The sequence below is a fragment of the Girardinichthys multiradiatus genome, chromosome Y (assembly GCF_021462225.1).
Source record: "Girardinichthys multiradiatus isolate DD_20200921_A chromosome Y, DD_fGirMul_XY1, whole genome shotgun sequence".
NCBI classification, from domain to species: Eukaryota; Metazoa; Chordata; class Actinopteri; order Cyprinodontiformes; family Goodeidae; genus Girardinichthys; species Girardinichthys multiradiatus.
Window position 1 is genome coordinate 35,300,298 of NC_061818.1, and position 16,664 is coordinate 35,316,961.

The window sequence follows — 16,664 nt, forward strand, 5'->3', positions numbered from 1 at the left end:
AAAAATTAGGTTGAATATGATTTCTAATATATTCCTGGGTGTAACCCTGCAAGGTTTAAGAGGGCATAGAAAATGGATAGGACATTGTGGATGATGCATCAGTCATGCAAGATGCATGATTTCACATATAGATAATAAATACATGGTTGAAGGGACAAAATATTCCCCTGTTAAACTGGCTTATTGGAAATGTTTATATACTTTAACCAACGACATTTGCCACTGCCTTTTTTGAGTATGAAGCTAAAACAATCCACATTAGTGGTTTGGAATAATTTATGTAATTTTAAAATAAAGACATTTAAGTAACTGAGTGCCTTTGAAGGCTAGAATACTAACTCCGTTTTGGTCATTTAGAAAGTAAAATCGGAAGATAATGAAAGTCATTGTAAAGTCCTCTGAAGCCATTGCAGTTTAATTATATCACAACAAATGTCATCACAAAGAACTTTACAAGTGAAACAGGTAAGGCTGCAAATTATAGCAGCCTTGGAGCTTTGCTCTCTCGTTTTCTGCATGTTTTTGTGGTGCTCATACAACAGTTTCTGTAAGGACATGTGTGCATAATATTAAAAAAAAAACCTTTGTTTATTTCTCATCTGAGGCAGCTGCGCAGGTTATTAGAGACTCACAGCAGTGGGGACCGGGCCTTGTATAACAGGGCAGGAAAAAAACTGACAAAGGAGATCAAAACAGTGAAGAGAAGCTACAGTGAACTTCAGGAAGTACAGAGAAAGAAAAGAAAAGCTTCTTACATGGAGATGCTTCTACTGTTTGGAAAGGTTTGAAAAACCTGACAGCCTACAGGAGACCTTCCCCCAACCCTGAGCAGAATCCTCACCTGGCAAACCAGTTGAATGCCTTCTACTGTTGGTATGAGAAGCAGCAGTTCATTCCTCAACCCAACTCCTCCACATCCCATTCAGACACAAATCCTTGGCATACACCAACCACCCCCCTTGCCTGCTCTAAGGATCTCAGAGGAAGATGTAAATAGGTTCTTTCAGCATCTGAAAATGCCTGAAAACAAGGAAAACAGAAACTGTACTTCCTGAGGAAACTCAAGAAGTACAACCTTCCACAGGAGCTGCTGGTCATCTTCTACCATACCATAATTCAGTCTGTCTTGTCTTCCTCCATTTCAGTGTGGTTTGGCTCATCCACAAAACAGGACAGGTCCAAACTGCAATGAACAATCAGAGAGAATCATCAGGGCTGACCTTCCCTCTATCCAGGACTTATACAGGTCTACGGTCAGGAAAAGGGCAGCTAAAATCTCTGCAGACCCCTCACACCCTGCACACAAACTGTTTAGGCTTTTACCTCCAGGTGGCGCTACAGAGCTGTCTGCTAAAACCAGCTGCCACACAGACAGTTTCTTCCCCCAGGCTGTTTCTCTGATGAACACTTGACAGTCAGTTCCAGAACAACCTCATTCATACTTGAACTGATCTCACGTTATATTCCAATGTAAAGTCAATTGTGTACATATGTACATTAAAAATATATATTCTTTATTATTGAGAGTAAAATGTACTGGAGCCAAATTCCTTGGTTCTGTACAAACTTGGCAATAAAGCTGATTCTGATTCTGGTATAGACAGATTATTTTCAATGAAACACAGTCCAGTCTGATCCCTAAGAGAGTTTAATTCAGTTAATATTGCCATTTGGTCAAAAGTTATCTGTGCAAGGAAGCAAAGTCAATTAAAATGAGTCGTTCACTTTTAAACTCCTCATACTCTGTTCACTGTCATCACATATTGCTCAGTATGTGGTGACAGCTGAGAGGAACCTCAAGCAGAAACAGGGTCACTGTGAGGGGATAGATTAGCAAAGGGTTTGAGGAGGCAAAGCAAACACACACACGCATAACTAAAAGCACTGGTCCACACTCACTATATAGAGCTAAGAGCAGTGGTAGCTTAGTCATTGGCCCTGTCTAGGAAATAAAAATGCTTAAACAGAGAATTACTGAGCCAGTAGAAAAACAGAGATTACACATAAATGTTCCAGCAGTGGCTCTGTCTAAGAAAGACACAAGGCCATTGACAGTTATTGGGATATTTGTATCCTTTATAGAAACCGGTTTTATAGTGTTTTGTTTTTTAGCATGAACTTATGTTACTATTTATCACAACAGTGACTCCATGGTGTAGGGATTCTTTATGTAAGGAGCATTCCTCCATCTAGTGGTCAACATTAATATAACAATAAGTTATTTGACTGACATTTTGGACTAGATTATCACTCAACGGCCGTTTATTTTATTTTTATTTTTTTGTAAACCATACTAATCCACTACACAGAAAAGAATTTGACTATATTTCTATAATCAGCTGGAAATGAAGTGGTTGTGTACGGAAGGGAGGCTACTGTACGTGCGCGTGCCCGTCAACATTGACGAGAACCCGCACGTAGCTGTCAGTAGGAAATGCTCTTCGTGTTGGATGGATGCACCCCTGCGGCTGTACCTGGATAAATTTATGACATAAATTAATTTTCAATTCAGAATGTAAAATTCTTACTTAATCGGTCGCTTTTATTTGATTGGGGTGACCGCAGTATTTCGGCATATCTATTTGAGACTTTTAGCTAGCTGAAACGGGACACTAACAGCCTCAATGCTACTAGCTAGATCAGGCTAAAATAAGCTAAGTTAGCAGGACATTTGCTCTTCTTACTGCTCAGTCCGTTTAGCGGTTCCTATCCTGGTCTAGCGTTTTCGCATTTTGTTTAAACGGAGTAGTTTTGCAGAACCGGAGCTGTGGCGGGGAAAGGTGACTACAGGAACCTCCTGGCTATCCAGGCGGACGGACCGCAGTGACACGCCGGTTGTTGGTGAGTTGAAAGTTGTAGCTGACCGGGGCTCTGGGCAGGGCGAGGCCGTGGACGCTGTTCGCTCAGGGCCTTGTCAGCCAATGAGGGTGTTAACTGTCAGCTATTAGTAAACCATTAGCCCTGAATCGGGAAGTCGAGTCGCTTCGGCCTTCGGAGAGGATATGACAACAAAGGCGGCGATGCTATTTGCTGCTGAGGCACCTTACCGCTAGCTGCGTGGGGCAACCACAACATACATGGAGCTGCTTTATCAGCAAAATTCTGAATAACCATGGTTGTCCAGACGCTTTGTAGCGGTTATATGCTGCAACACTGGCTCATTTGCGGCTGCAGAATCGACGCTTGTAGCTTATAATAGCCATTCTGCAGCTTCATTTATAGATTTTCTAAAGTCTGTGGAACATAAGCTTCTGTTATTGGTAGTTCGAAAAAATACCATAAAATTGTTTGTTACTGGTTTAGAACTGCGTGGTTTTGCAATAACATTAGTGGGGTTTTTTTTCCCCCCATGGATCTATTTTAATCCTCATTTTGTCTTGTTGTTTTATAAATATGAAATGTTTTAAATCCAAGTAAAATAATAACAACCCATTTGATGTTTAGCTGTTCAACTTCATTAAACGAATTTGTTCAATATTCCCAGAATGCATTCAGTTTGTTAAAACTCAGGCTTCAAACTACCTTAGATTCCTAAATCACTTCCCTCTCCTTATGTATTGAGTTGTATATGCAATGCCACTAGAAAAAGTTCACACCCTTAGATTCAATTTGTTTTCTTTAAAACATGTACCCTAAATAGGCTACAATGAGATTGAAAACAGGTCTAAAGACATTTTTGCTAATAAACATTTAAACATAATAGGTAGATAGGTAAATAAGTTTTCATACTCTTTGCTGTGAGACTCAGAATTGATCTGGGGTGCACCTGATTACCACCGATTGTCCTAGGAATATTTCTGCACCTTAACTGGAGTCCATGTAAATGGTCAAATGCTAAATGCAGTTGATTAAACATGATTTGGGATGTAGCACAGCTGTCTATATAAGTTCCTGCATTTGACAATAAATATCAGGGTAGAAACCAGACAGTGGAGTCAAAGGAACTGTCTATAGACCTCTAGATCTATAAACAATTCCTATAGATCTCCAAGACTGAAGTATGTCAAATCTGGGGATTGATGCAAAGAATTTCCACAGCATTGTATGTCCCTGAAAGCTGCCATCTCCATTATTTAGAAAGAGAACGTTTGAAATGCAGGACCCTCCCCGGATCTGGCCGCCTAACCAAAATGAATAACCAGCTAAGAAGGGCCCTGGTGAGAGAAAGGATCCAGAATCATGTGCTCACTAAGGTGCTCCAGTATTCCCTTGTGGAGATGAGAGAACCTTCAAGAAGTTAAGCCATTGCTAATGCACTCTCCTAATCATCCCGTCATGTTAGTGTTGCCAGATGGAAGTCACCCCATACCAAAAAGACACATGGCAGCCCGCTACAATTTTGTCAGAATCACACCAGGAGAAAGAAAATACTTTGGTCTATAGAAACTAAAATAATACTTTTTAGCTTTAACTCTGAGCGTCACGTCTGGAAGAAAGCATGCACTGCTCATAATCTGCCTAACACTATTCCTACTGTGAAGTATGGTGGTGGCAGCATCATGCTGTGGAGTTGTTTTTGTGCTGCATGAACTGGGCAAGTAATCTGGATAGAGGGCAACCAAATATTCTGCTACAGAGTTCTCAGGAACTCAGAATGATACCAAAGTTCATCTTCCAGTACAGCAAGGTTCCAACTAAGATAACAAAGGATTGGCTTCAGGAGCAGTCTCTGAATGTCCTTGAGTGGCTCAGCCCAGGGATCGGACTTAAATCTAATGGAGCATCTCTGCAACGACCTAAGAAAGCCTGACAACAACGCCATCCAACCAGACTGACCTTGAATGTGTCTGCAGAGGAGAATGGCAGAAAATACCCCAAAACCAGTGTGTCAAGTCTGTAAAAAATTACCCAAGAAGTTGTGGCTTTCATGGTTGCTAAAGATGCTTCACAAAATATTAAGCCAGGGGCATGAATGCTTGTATACCTACTATGTTTACTACTATGTTTAAAGGTATAGATTTTTTTTAAATGAATTTACAAAAATGTCTGAAAACATTTTTTCACATTTTCCTAAGGAGCTTTTTTTGTAAAGAAGTTTTAAAAAAGAAAATTACAATCAAATTACATTAATAGGAAGTCTATAATGTAATGAAGACTTTCTGGTGGCACTGTAGTTGATGCAGTTATGTGTCTCTCCCTGGTTTTATCATTTGCTTCGTCATACAGTACTAACTTTTTTTATTTCTATACTATTTATGATGCAACCTTTTCCATTAGTTCATTTTTAGATGATAATTTTTAGGTACAGTACTTGTTGATTTGACTTTTTAAAGTGCTGGTAAATTAGAGTATATTGTATATTGTATATTGGTTTTGAGATTGTTTTTTAATTTACGTTGTGCATGTTGCAGTCTTCTGTGGTACTTCCATTAGAAGTTACTTAAACATGTAAATGTGCCATTTCCATTTAGCAGTAAGGTATATAATGTAGCAAAAGAGGAAATATAGCTTGAAGCATTTCCTACTGATAGTAAATTACAGTGTTGGAGGCTTTTATTGGCAGGTAAAGAAGTATAAAAAGTCTTAAAATTAACTAAAGTTTGATTGTATCGGCATAATCTCACTCTAAAATAAAAAAAAAACAAGAAAGAATAAATGGTTTTTTCCCGTCACATCTATCGCAGTTATTAGTACTTCTGCTGTTAATCCTCCTTTTGTCAGTAGTATTTTCCTCTAATATTTCACCAGGTCTTAGCAAAGAGAGAAAGCAATCTTTTAAACCCTTAATTTTCGCACAGTGTCCTGAGTCCTGAGTTTTATTATCTTCTCTTCAGCTCACTCCTGTAGGATTTAGGCCTGAGACGGCCGTGGAACAAGTTTGATTTCAGGGTTTTTAAGACGTCTGTGTTGATTTGTCAATTCGTTTTGAATCATAATCCTGTTTTACTACCATGCAACCATCTGTTTTCACTTTCCTAACAAAGACCAACAGATTTGTATTTAAAGTCTGATAATTCAAAGAATCCAAGATGCCGTCCATGCAGTCTGGCCAGGTTGCCGGTGTTTTTCCACTCATTGTCCTTTGTTTCACTTCAGACTCATCTGACCATGCACAAGAATCCAGTTGAGGTTTAGCTCTACATGTTTTTGTTTGTTGCTGTAGCATTGAAAAGACCTTTCTTCTGGCATCACTACCAAACGGCCGGTTGGCATCTAGAGGGTGCATAAAGGTTGTTATGGTAACTTCGTGGCCCCAAGATGCTACTCTTTTATGCAGTTCTCCAGCAGTGAGATTTGGAGTTGTTTTTGCCTCCCTTACCCTGCATCATCTCATGGAGCATGGTGGCGAGATAAATATGTGTACCTGTCCAGCTTAAATGTCATATTTATATCACAGGAAAACAGAAAGTCAAGGCTTACTGATTGGAGGTTCCTCAAAACTCTGTTCTGCTTAAAAAGTACAGCAGAGATTAGGCTTGCACGATATCAGAAAAACATGTAAATGCTATACTATTGCTGACTATTGTGGCAGTGGGTAGAACCGTTGCCTTGCAGCTAGAAGGTTGTGAGTTAAAATCCTGGCCAGGGTGATTTTTTGCAAAGAGTTTGCAGGTTCTTCCTGTTCATGCATGGGTTCCCTCCAGGTTCTCTGGCTTCCTCCCACACCCTGAACACATTACAGTCATTTTAAATTGCACTTAGCTATGAGTGTGTGTTGTTTGTCCCCTCAGCAGAATAAATGTGCTTTAAATAAACATACAATGCTTTGTTAGGCGAAGGCCTTTATTCCCAGATGGGGAAATAACCCAATTATTAATTTCTACTTGCTTATTGCCATCATAAACATTTAGTTTCTAGTTATTGTTGCTAAAAAGCTACAGAGAGCCACTAAAGTGGTGAGGCCTGCACAGCTTTATGACATTCCTCTGCTTTTCAAGGCTGTGCCTACAGGTTAGGTAAAAATATTTATGTTCATGTTGAAATTGCTGTTTTAACAGTTGACATTTTAAAATCTTAAAATTAAGAAGAAAAGTTCCAGATTTGTTTTATGTTATTAATTTTATTTGTTTGTTTATGTCTTCTTTAATTGTGTAAATGCTTATTCAAATCAATGTAACTGTTTTATAAGTTTACATGTTTTTGTAATACCCCATCTTTTTTTTTCCTCTCAATTTGTCCATAAGTAATTAGATTGGAACCATGGCTCAGCTGTTCACCTTATCTCCTTCACCACCTCCACTGGGTGACCCCAGTGCAGCTCCATCTGTTGCTCCGTCCGTGTTACCTGCTTCCAGCTGCCCCGAGTCTGTTAAGGAGAGGCCGGTACCCAAGTCTTCCCTTTACACTGACAAAGCTTTGACTGCAAGCACTTCTTCAGCACTTTCAGGAGGTTCATCCTTGACTGCTCACCCTCCTAAAAGTAGCACAAAACTCACTGCAGACCCCGCTCTACTATCATTGACACCAGAAGCTGCTCCTAAGACAGAGGAGCCAGTAGGGAATCAACAAGAGACCTGTGACCAAAATGTTGTTGACCTCTCTAATACTGAGACTGGTTCTTCAGAAGTGGCAGCTCAGACAAAAGTCCCAGATGAATCATTATCTCCTGATTTAAATCCTGGTCCTAATCTGTACCCAAACGTCCATGTTCCCTCTAACTCAAACCCTGTTGTGGACGTTGCTCGGCCACAAACGAGTTCGGATTTCAACCCTACACCTGCTCCTCCAGAAGCAACATCATCAACTGATGAGGAGAAACCTCAGCCACCAGAACAAGCACAAAAACCCCAGAATTATCCTCCTCCTCAACCCCCAAAGCCTGATCCTATCAACGAAGCAATGAAGGAAGATCTACCTACTACACCTACCAGTGCAGCACCGCCTAGTCCAACTGTGCCTGTGATCCACGAGCCAGCTGCCCCACTACCTAATCGAAAACCGGCCCCTGACACCCTAAGCTATCTGGACTCAGCCAGCCTGATGTCAGGAACACTGGAGTCCCTGTCCGGATTGGGAGAGGACGGGAGCTCTCTGGGCTCAGACTCAGAGATCAATGGCCTAACTATAAGACGCACTGATAAATATGGATTCCTGGGTGGGACTCAGTACAGTGAAGGAGGGTAAGTCACAAGCTAATCACTAACACTCCCAGCTGTCAGGAAAAAAATACTGTTCATATTCACTCATATGTTTTACATATTCTGAAGCACTCATTAACTATGGCCTTGCCACACGTGGGCGGATATCTGGGGGAAAAAAAAACCTTTTATGCGTTTGGGCTTCACTAAAAACAAATATTTCTGAAAACTTTGGCCAAAGTGGAGACTTATAAAAACTCTGTTTTTGAGCCTGCGTGTGTACATGATCAATTGGACTTTTACAATTCGGTGCATCACTGTCTGCGACAAATATTGCAGCGCTGACGTCAAATGTGCGACCATTATTTATAGACTCGGCCGTACTGTGGAGTAAAAATGAAGTAAGAATGATTCCCAATCTACACTATCTTGTGTTTTATCCGCTTTATATTCTAAAACTGTATTTAAAAGAAGTTCAACTTCTTTTTCTGTCTGCACAAACGAACCTTCTGGCGCCATGTTTTATACGTAACAGGAAGTCGTGATTGTTTTGAAGGATTCTGATTGGCTGACAAAGGTTTCATTTTTGCAGTACACTGCCCCCTATGCGTCTGGAGTGTTTAACACAACGCTCAGTGGCGTATTTCTGCAGGTTGGTTTGGATGAAAAACATTTCCGTTTTTACATACACATTGTTTTTGACAGCGTTCTTACCCCATAAAAGTCTCTGTTTTTGGTGTTCTCATGTAAATACTCAGTGGCTTGACGCCGACTACCTGCCTGACCTCAGACTTTACCTCGCATCACTTGAATGAAATGTTGGGGCAGGAACATAAACAGGCCATTCGTGCTCAAAAACCCCTCATTGTGGCTGAATTAAAGCCTCTAGAGCGAAGTAAACCCTCATGGCCAGTTATCATCGGCCCTTGATGGCAGTTGTCGCTGCCAAGTCTTGGACAAGTAGTTATTAGGTTCAAGGGGCAATTAAGTTATCACATAGGGCCAGGTTGGCTTGGAGATCTTTCTCCCTTAATGAATGAATTTATTCAGGTCATCTTTGTCTGATTTTAAAACTTGGTTGATGATCTGAAACATTTAAGTGTGACCAAAAACAAAAAAGAAGAACTTGTAATGGGGCAAAAGCATTTTCACAGCACTACAATTAGAACCACAATGTTGGCCATCACCCATTTAATCATACATTCAACTAAGCTAGTTTTCTTTCATTTTAGCCCATAGAGATCATTCTTGTTTGCATCTCGTCTTGAGTTTCCTATACTCCTTTTCTATTCTGCTGCACCAAACATATCTTTGTCCTTTATCTCTCCTTCGTTTGACTCAACTAGGGCTGAGAGCGCTTTTGTGACTCAGGATGTACTGACTCTGTGTGTCTGTGGTATCGCTCTCTCACACCCATCAGCTCTGTTATTAGTTGTGGTCAGATTGGCTTCTGTTTCTATTTTTGTCGCTCATTTCAGAAAATGACACTCATATCGTATAGATTAATTACACAAAGAGTATTTCAAGCCTTTATTTCTTGTAATTTTAATGATCATGGCTTCCAGATTGCTAAAGAAGCTGGTTGTGTTGTATCCAAGCATATTTATAGAAAATTGAGTGGAAGGAAAAAGTGTGGTAGGAAAACATGCAACAGGAGCCTTGAGAGGATTGTCAAGCAAAATCCATTCAAGAGTTTAAGGGAGGAGAGGACTGGAGTTAGTGCATCAAGAGACAATATGTACAGTTGGATCCTTCATATGGGCTACAAATATCATTCTTTGTATCAAGTCACTGCTGAACCAGAGACGTCCGATGTGTCATACCTGAGCTGAGGAGAAAAAGAACCGGACTGTTGCCCAGCGGTCTAAAGTGCCCTTGTCAGATGCAAGTAAAGTTTGAATTTCATTTGTTTATCAATGTCCCAGACTCCAGAGGAAGAGTGGAGAGGTACAGAATCCACGTTGCTTGAAGTCCATGGTGAAGATCCCACAGTCAGTGATAATTTGGGCTGCCGTGTCATCTGATGGTGTTGGTCCACTGTGTTTTCTGAAGTCCATACTAAATGTATCTACCAGGAAGCACTGCATGCTGACGATTTATGGAGATGCAGATTTCATTTTGCAGCAGGACTTTGTACTGACCTACACTGCCAAAGGTACTGACCTAAACATCGTAGAGAATCTATGCAGTATTGTCAAGAGGAAGATGAGAGACACCAGACCCAATATTACAGATGACCTAAAGGCAGCTATCAAAGCAACCTGGGCTTCCATTACACCTCAGCAGAACCACAGGGTGATCACCTCCATGCCACGCCGCATGAATGCAGTAATTCATGCAAAAGGAGCCAAAACCAAGTATTTAGTGCATAGAAATGCTCTGTCTGCTTTTCAGATGCCTGGCATTTCTGTTTAAAATATCCTTTTTTATTAATCTTGTGTAATTAAAATTTTCTGAGACACTGAATTTTGGGTTTTCATTGTAAGGCATAATCATCAAAATTACAAGAAATAAAGGTTTTAAATATTTCGCTCTGTGTGATGAATCTATACCATGAGTTTTACTTTCTGAAATGAGTGACAAATACCTATATGTGCAAATTATGGTAAAAAAGCTAATAAAATGTAATACTTTTGTGTAATTGGAATTAGAGATGTAGGAGTGCAATATTTAGCGGTATGAGGTGGAGAGATATGTACCAGTTCTGTTAATAATGTGAAGTCAAACTGTTTCAGAGAAAAGGATGTTCAAGTTGAAGTTGCAAGGCAAAGGGAGATGAAATGGCTGGATATGTTCTGCCACTGGGACAAGTGGGTCAAACATCGCTTCCAGAAGGTATGCATTGGCCACTGTTGTGTAGGATTTATGTGCGATTTAAAAAAAGCAGGCCTTTCATGATATGTAGCAAGGTGTTTCATATCGACTTGGATTGGTTGTGCTTCACACAGTGTCTTGTCTGTGAATTACAGGTGAAGCTGCGCTGCAGGAAGGGAATCCCGTCTTCCCTCAGGTCTAAAGCCTGGCAGTTACTATCTGACAGCCGAGAGCTGCTAGAGGCAAACCCAGGAAAATTTGAGGTAAAAGGAATCATTTCTTTCATTGGAAAAATCTTGTAATGTAAATATTTTAGATTTCTTTTAGTGTTTTAAATTCTAAAGTCCTGGAGAAATAATGACATGAGCTTATTATTCTTGTTATTATTATTATTATTATTATTAGGGTTGCACAATATATCACAAATGTATCTTCCTTGCAGTATCACTGTCCACAATATTGGAAAGAACTGCTTGGACTGCAACAAATAGTAGCAAATTCTAGAAGTATTCAGGCTCTCTATGCCAGTGATGTATTTGGAGAAAATGTTTAGGAGAGCATTAAGATGTTTCGGTGTAAAGTCTACTTACTACAAACATATTGTTTCATTGCAAAAGCAGCAGCTGCAGTCATATGCAAGCTTTTCAATAAATCCACGTTGCAGGGATGCAAATCATTTTTGTTCATTATTTGTTTGTGTTTATTCCATTTCCTGTTCTCATTGTGACATTTACAAGTATTATCGCATGTTTTTCCGATAACCTCCAGCTCTAGTTGTAATAATAAATATCATAGCTTTTGGCTGAGTAGAGCACTTAAATCTTGAGGTATTAAATGGCTGCAGACACAAACCAAAGAAGGTTTAAGCTTCTTATCAGGGCTTGTAATCCTCTCTGTATGGGTTCTGTTTTCAGTCCCAATCAGAAGGTTTACTCCTCATTGGTCCAACGAGCCATTCCTTTTTTTAACTACCGTACTTTCAGCTTTCCTGCTAACACCTTGTGTCATATTTAATAATACATTTCCAGGATTGAAGAAAATAAAGGTTGAGTCCATAGATGGCTAATAAGGAATGTAAGCTGTATATAACATCTTGTTTTCATAATTATTTTTTCACTGTAGGAGCTGGAGAGAGAACCAGGTGAGCCTAAATGGCTGGACATCATAGAGAAAGATCTTCACCGACAGTTCCCTTTTCACGAGATGTTTGCTGCACGTGGCGGGCATGGGTAAATTTTCACACTCTAAATATGTATGTTGAGTAACATCAAATGTAACCCGATTATAGTAAAATTGGATCGTAAGTTTTTGCCTTCCAGAATACATGAAAATTTTACTCATCTTTTTACTTATCGGCACTTATCTTTTGACAAACATTCATCATAAATGTGATTTTATTTTACAGACAGCAGGATTTATACCGTATCCTGAAGGCCTACACTGTCTACCGGCCTGACGAGGGTTACTGCCAGGCCCAGGCTCCGGTGGCTGCAGTGCTACTCATGCACATGCCTGCTGAGGTTAGAGTTTCCCCATGAAAAACAGGGTTCTGCAACTACTTCAACAAAGTTAATGATGCCTTTTGAAAGTCAATATGGATGTTTTTTGACTCTTAACGTTAAGTTACATGTGCGTCAGAATAATTAGATTTAGCCTGGCAAAAGTATTCCTACCCCTTGAACACTAAAAAGTGCCGACATCTGGCAAAAAAGCTCAAACTTAATCTGATTGAAAGTCTTTCCACAGACACCCATTAGGATTTATTTCTGGACTTTTTGCCATTTGAACACACATGTTTTGATCTAAACCACTGGGTTTTAGCTCTGGCTGTATATTTTGTTGTTTTTATATTGCTTAAAGGGGAACCATTGCCCGAGTCTTAATTCTTTCGATACCTCAATGTTTTCTTCCAGGGAACCTGTCCTGAATCTACTTTAATCCCTTTTATTTATACTGAGATTAAATCACACATATGTAGGCTCTATTTACTAATGAGGTGACATCTCAGTTGGTTCTGCTGGACTTTTAGTGGTGTCAGTGTTATGAATGTGGGAGCAGATTTATCTTTTGACCTACACTCCACAGTTATGCACTTCCTTTTATATTGCACCGTCACATACAAAGTGACGTTTGTGTCTGTGGCTTAATCTGTGAAGGTAACTGCATTCCAACATGATGCAACGACAAGGGACAGGAATATTAGTTAACGCTATTGTGTCACACCCATAACGCTTTTTTTTTTTTTTTTTTTGTGCACACTCCTTGTTTGGTTAGAAATCATTTATCGGTTTTGGTGTCTGCTTGTGCCCACTCAGCTTACACGCAACAGAAGAGCGTGGGCATACTGGAAAAAAAAAACAGGCACAAACAGAAGTAACTGTTACAGATCAAAGTAGCTGCAGATACAGATGTCAAAATAATACAAGAACAAGGAGGAGGTGTTTACACTTTATGTTATAACTCCTCAAAATGTAGTCCATCTTTTGCATCCACTTTTTATTCTTATATATACATAATAACCCGTAACCCTTTTTTGTGGCACAGTGGCTGTTATTGACAGTGATCAGACAGGAAATGGGCAGACAGAGAGAAGAGGAAGAAATACAGCAAATGTCCCAACGTCGGGAGCCACACCCCGATGACTATTAGCTTCTGTATATGGGACACCGCTCTACTGCTGAGCCATGCATCCTCTCTAATCAGTTAATCTTTCACCATGAAAAATTTATTTGCACCAAAAAGACTAAATATGAATGAATAAATATGAAATGTAGAAGGATTTAATTAAACCTAAAATAAAAGTATGAATGCAGCATATGCACGCTACCTTGTAGTTACCTTTTAAGATCATGTGCGCCTTTTTGTAATCCTGAAGCATTGTCATTTAATTTTGTGTTTCACAGCAAGCTTTTTGGTGCCTCGTCCAGATTTGCGACAAGTATCTTCCTGGGTATTACAGCGCCGGGCTGGTGAGTGAGTGAGACGATCTGTTTTTATTCTCGGAGTTTCTCAGGATAATAGGATAATTCTTTCTGTTAGGAAGCGATTCAGCTGGATGGTGAGATATTTTTCTCTCTCCTGCGCCGTACGTGTCCAATGGCCTACCGCCATCTTAAGAAATTCAAGATTGATCCAATCCTCTACATGACCGAGTGGTTCATGTGCATATTCTCACGCACCTTACCATGGTCCTCTGTTCTGCGTGTCTGGGACATGTTTTTCTGTGAAGGTATAATTCATTTTTACCTCTAATCTATGTAAATTACAGTCCATGAAACAGCATTATTCACCTTAGAGATTTATTTTGGTTTTCTATTTTTTTTGTCACACAAAGATAATCAAAGCAAATAGAAAAAGCAGTTTTTTAATAATTCCATTTATTAAAGGAAAAAGGCTATTCAGACCAACCTGGTTCTAGGTTGAAGTGTAATTTAGACCTTGTTAAATCTTGATTAATTGCATTTCTGGTCTTGTTTCCCCAGCCACACACAAGCCTGATCGCTATCAGACCTGTAGAATCGAGAAATCCGCTAAACACAACGCGTCTGATAACATGAAACCGGCTAAAAGATCTCAAGCAGCATCAAGCCTTGATCTAAAGTAGTTCAAGAACAGATGAGAAACAAACCCATTGACAGATATAGGTCCGGAAATGGTTACAAAACCATTTCTGAGGCTTTGGGACTCCAGTGTGCCTTAATCCACAAACGTCTTACATACTTGCCAAAATACAAAAAATGACCCAACATACCATTCTGGGTTCTCCAGGTGGTGATATTTTGAATTACTCCTGCTGTACCTTGATCACAGAAATCCATTATGCTGCCATGTTTAACTCTCTCTGAACACCCGACCTTAGGCGGGTGTTCAGCAATTACCAAATCTGTTCGTTTTAGTTATTTTGTGGGTTTTTTCAACACAAGTTCTCTAATTGTTCAGCAGGTGTTAAAATTATATTCAATGGCCACAAAATACTTAAAAGAGGTCCGTAGTGGTAAAATCCAGCCTTTAGGGTAAAGGGAATTTAGGTTTAGCTGCAGGATAACAACCCAAAGCACACCAACATGTCAACTTTTCAATTGAAAAATAACAAATGAAGGTTCTGGGGTGACCTAGTCAAAGTCTGGATTTTGTATAAAATTAAGATGCTGTGGCAGGAGCTTAAACAGGTTGTTTGTTTGAAAATCCTTTAATGTGGCCGAATTAATGCAATTCTCCAAGAAGGAGGAGGGCAAAATTCCTCCACAGAGACGTGAAAGACTCGCTGCCTGTTATCACAAAAGCTTGAAAGCTGCTGTTGCCACCAACTGTGGTACGACCAGTTAAGCGGTTTAGGGGGCAACTGTTTTTTCCACGTAGGACAAGGGTAGTTTGGATTACGTCTAACCTTAAAAAATAAAATAATTTGAAAACTGCATTTTGTGTTTACTCTGGTTATCTTTGTCTGATAAACATGTTTATAACAGCTGGAAGTTCTCTAGATTTAAGTTAGCTCTTATTTCTCATCAATGCTTTCAGAGTAATGCATTTTTTAAATGTCTGGTTGTAGGAGTGAAGATAGTATTTCGTGTGGGCTTGGTGCTGCTGAAGCAGATGCTCGGCTCTGTAGATAAGCTTCGGGAACTGCAGGGCATGTACGAGACCATGGAGCGCCTCAGAAACATCTCACCTGACACTATCCGAGAGGACATACTGGTGCAGGAGGTCAATGTCTCTGTTTGAACTTTACAAATCTTGCTTCTGTTTTCACGCACTCTCATGTTATGAGTCACTTTTTCATGCAATACCGAACCTCAACTCCTTACTTCCTCTGTCTGTCTTGCTTTTGTGATGATCAGGTCATAATGCTCCCAGTGACCGAGGCGCTCATTGAGAAGGAGTGCAGCATCCAGGTGAGGAAATGGAGAGAGTCCAGAGGGGAGCTGACCCACCAGGCGGGCCGGCGGCTCCACGGTACAAGAGCCATCTATGAGTACAAGCGACGGGCTTCTGCCATCAGCTCAGGTGGCAGCTTCTCTTTCCTCGGAAGCTCAGTTCCACCCCCAGGACCACTGCGGGCGTCTTCCAGCCTCCTCTCACTCCCTGGCTTCCGGAGATCTAGGGCTCCTTTCCAATCCCAGCCTAAAAAAGGCTCCTTCTCTGGGCCTTCAGGGATGGAAGGTTTTCCTCCCCGCTCCCCTCCTCCTGCTGTGTCAAGTCACAAACCACCTATTCCCCCAGGAGCGAGTCAGAAGGCATCGGCGCTACATGTCCAGAGCCCTTTGGTTGGAGGTTCAATTGAATCATCGCACAGGTCAGCTCAAACTGCAGAGGGCACCTCAGTACAAAGCCAACCGGCTCCTCCAGCGCCCACACAAAGCACACCTCCGCCTAACACTCTGTCTCCCTCCCCTAAGATCGTCTCAGAGCAGATCACTCCTACCATCCCCTCTCCTACGGCAAACAATGTCCCTCTGCAACCGGAGCCACCAAAGGAAGGAACTCTATCGGCGTCCGGAGAGGAAGAAGGAAAGACGAAAAGCAAGAAAAGCAAAGAAGACAAGAAAAAGGAAAAGGAAGATGAGAAGAAAAAGATGAAAGAGAAGAAGGAGAAAGAGAAGGCTGAAAAGGAGAGGGCCAAGAAGGAAAAGGAGAGGCTTGAAAAGGAGAAAAAGAAAGGGGGGAAGAAAAAGGACAAAGGGGGTGGAGAGGCAGAAGAGAAGAACGGAGCTGCTGCAGCGAAAGATTCAACCTAGTTTTTTCACCCCATCATTCCAGGATACTGAAAAAAGGGAGGCCGGGAAAAAAAGAGGTCAAGAAAACAACAGACCTCCTGAAATGGTGATTAATTTA

At 40.6% G+C, this 16,664-nt stretch overlaps 1 protein-coding gene across 1 annotated transcript; it reads left to right on the forward strand.

The window, feature by feature from the left end:
* The first annotated feature begins 2,420 nt into the window (after positions 1-2,420).
* On the forward strand, positions 2,421-16,605 carry LOC124864349 (TBC1 domain family member 10A-like). The gene is made up of 11 exons (XM_047359113.1): positions 2,421-2,841; positions 7,125-7,360; positions 7,427-8,060; positions 10,754-10,853; positions 10,988-11,095; positions 11,955-12,061; positions 12,238-12,352; positions 13,736-13,801; positions 13,872-14,061; positions 15,382-15,536; positions 15,671-16,605. Exons 2-11 carry the CDS (start codon positions 7,141-7,143, stop codon positions 16,565-16,567), a joined length of 2,592 nt encoding a protein of 863 aa, XP_047215069.1. The 5' UTR covers positions 2,421-2,841; positions 7,125-7,140; the 3' UTR covers positions 16,568-16,605.
* The last annotated feature ends 59 nt before the right edge of the window (positions 16,606-16,664 follow it).

Excerpts from the sequence above, each read along its gene's own strand:
- LOC124864349 (XM_047359113.1), top strand. The coding sequence starts at position 7,141 with ATGGCTCAGCTGTTCACCTTATCTCCTTCACCACCTCCACTGGGTGAC. Across the intron at positions 7,361-7,426 it reads GACTGCTCACCCTCCTAAAA|AGGAGCCAGTAGGGAATCAA; the intron begins GTAGCACAAAAC and ends CTCCTAAGACAG. Across the intron at positions 13,802-13,871 it reads GGTATTACAGCGCCGGGCTG|GAAGCGATTCAGCTGGATGG; the intron begins GTGAGTGAGTGA and ends TCTTTCTGTTAG.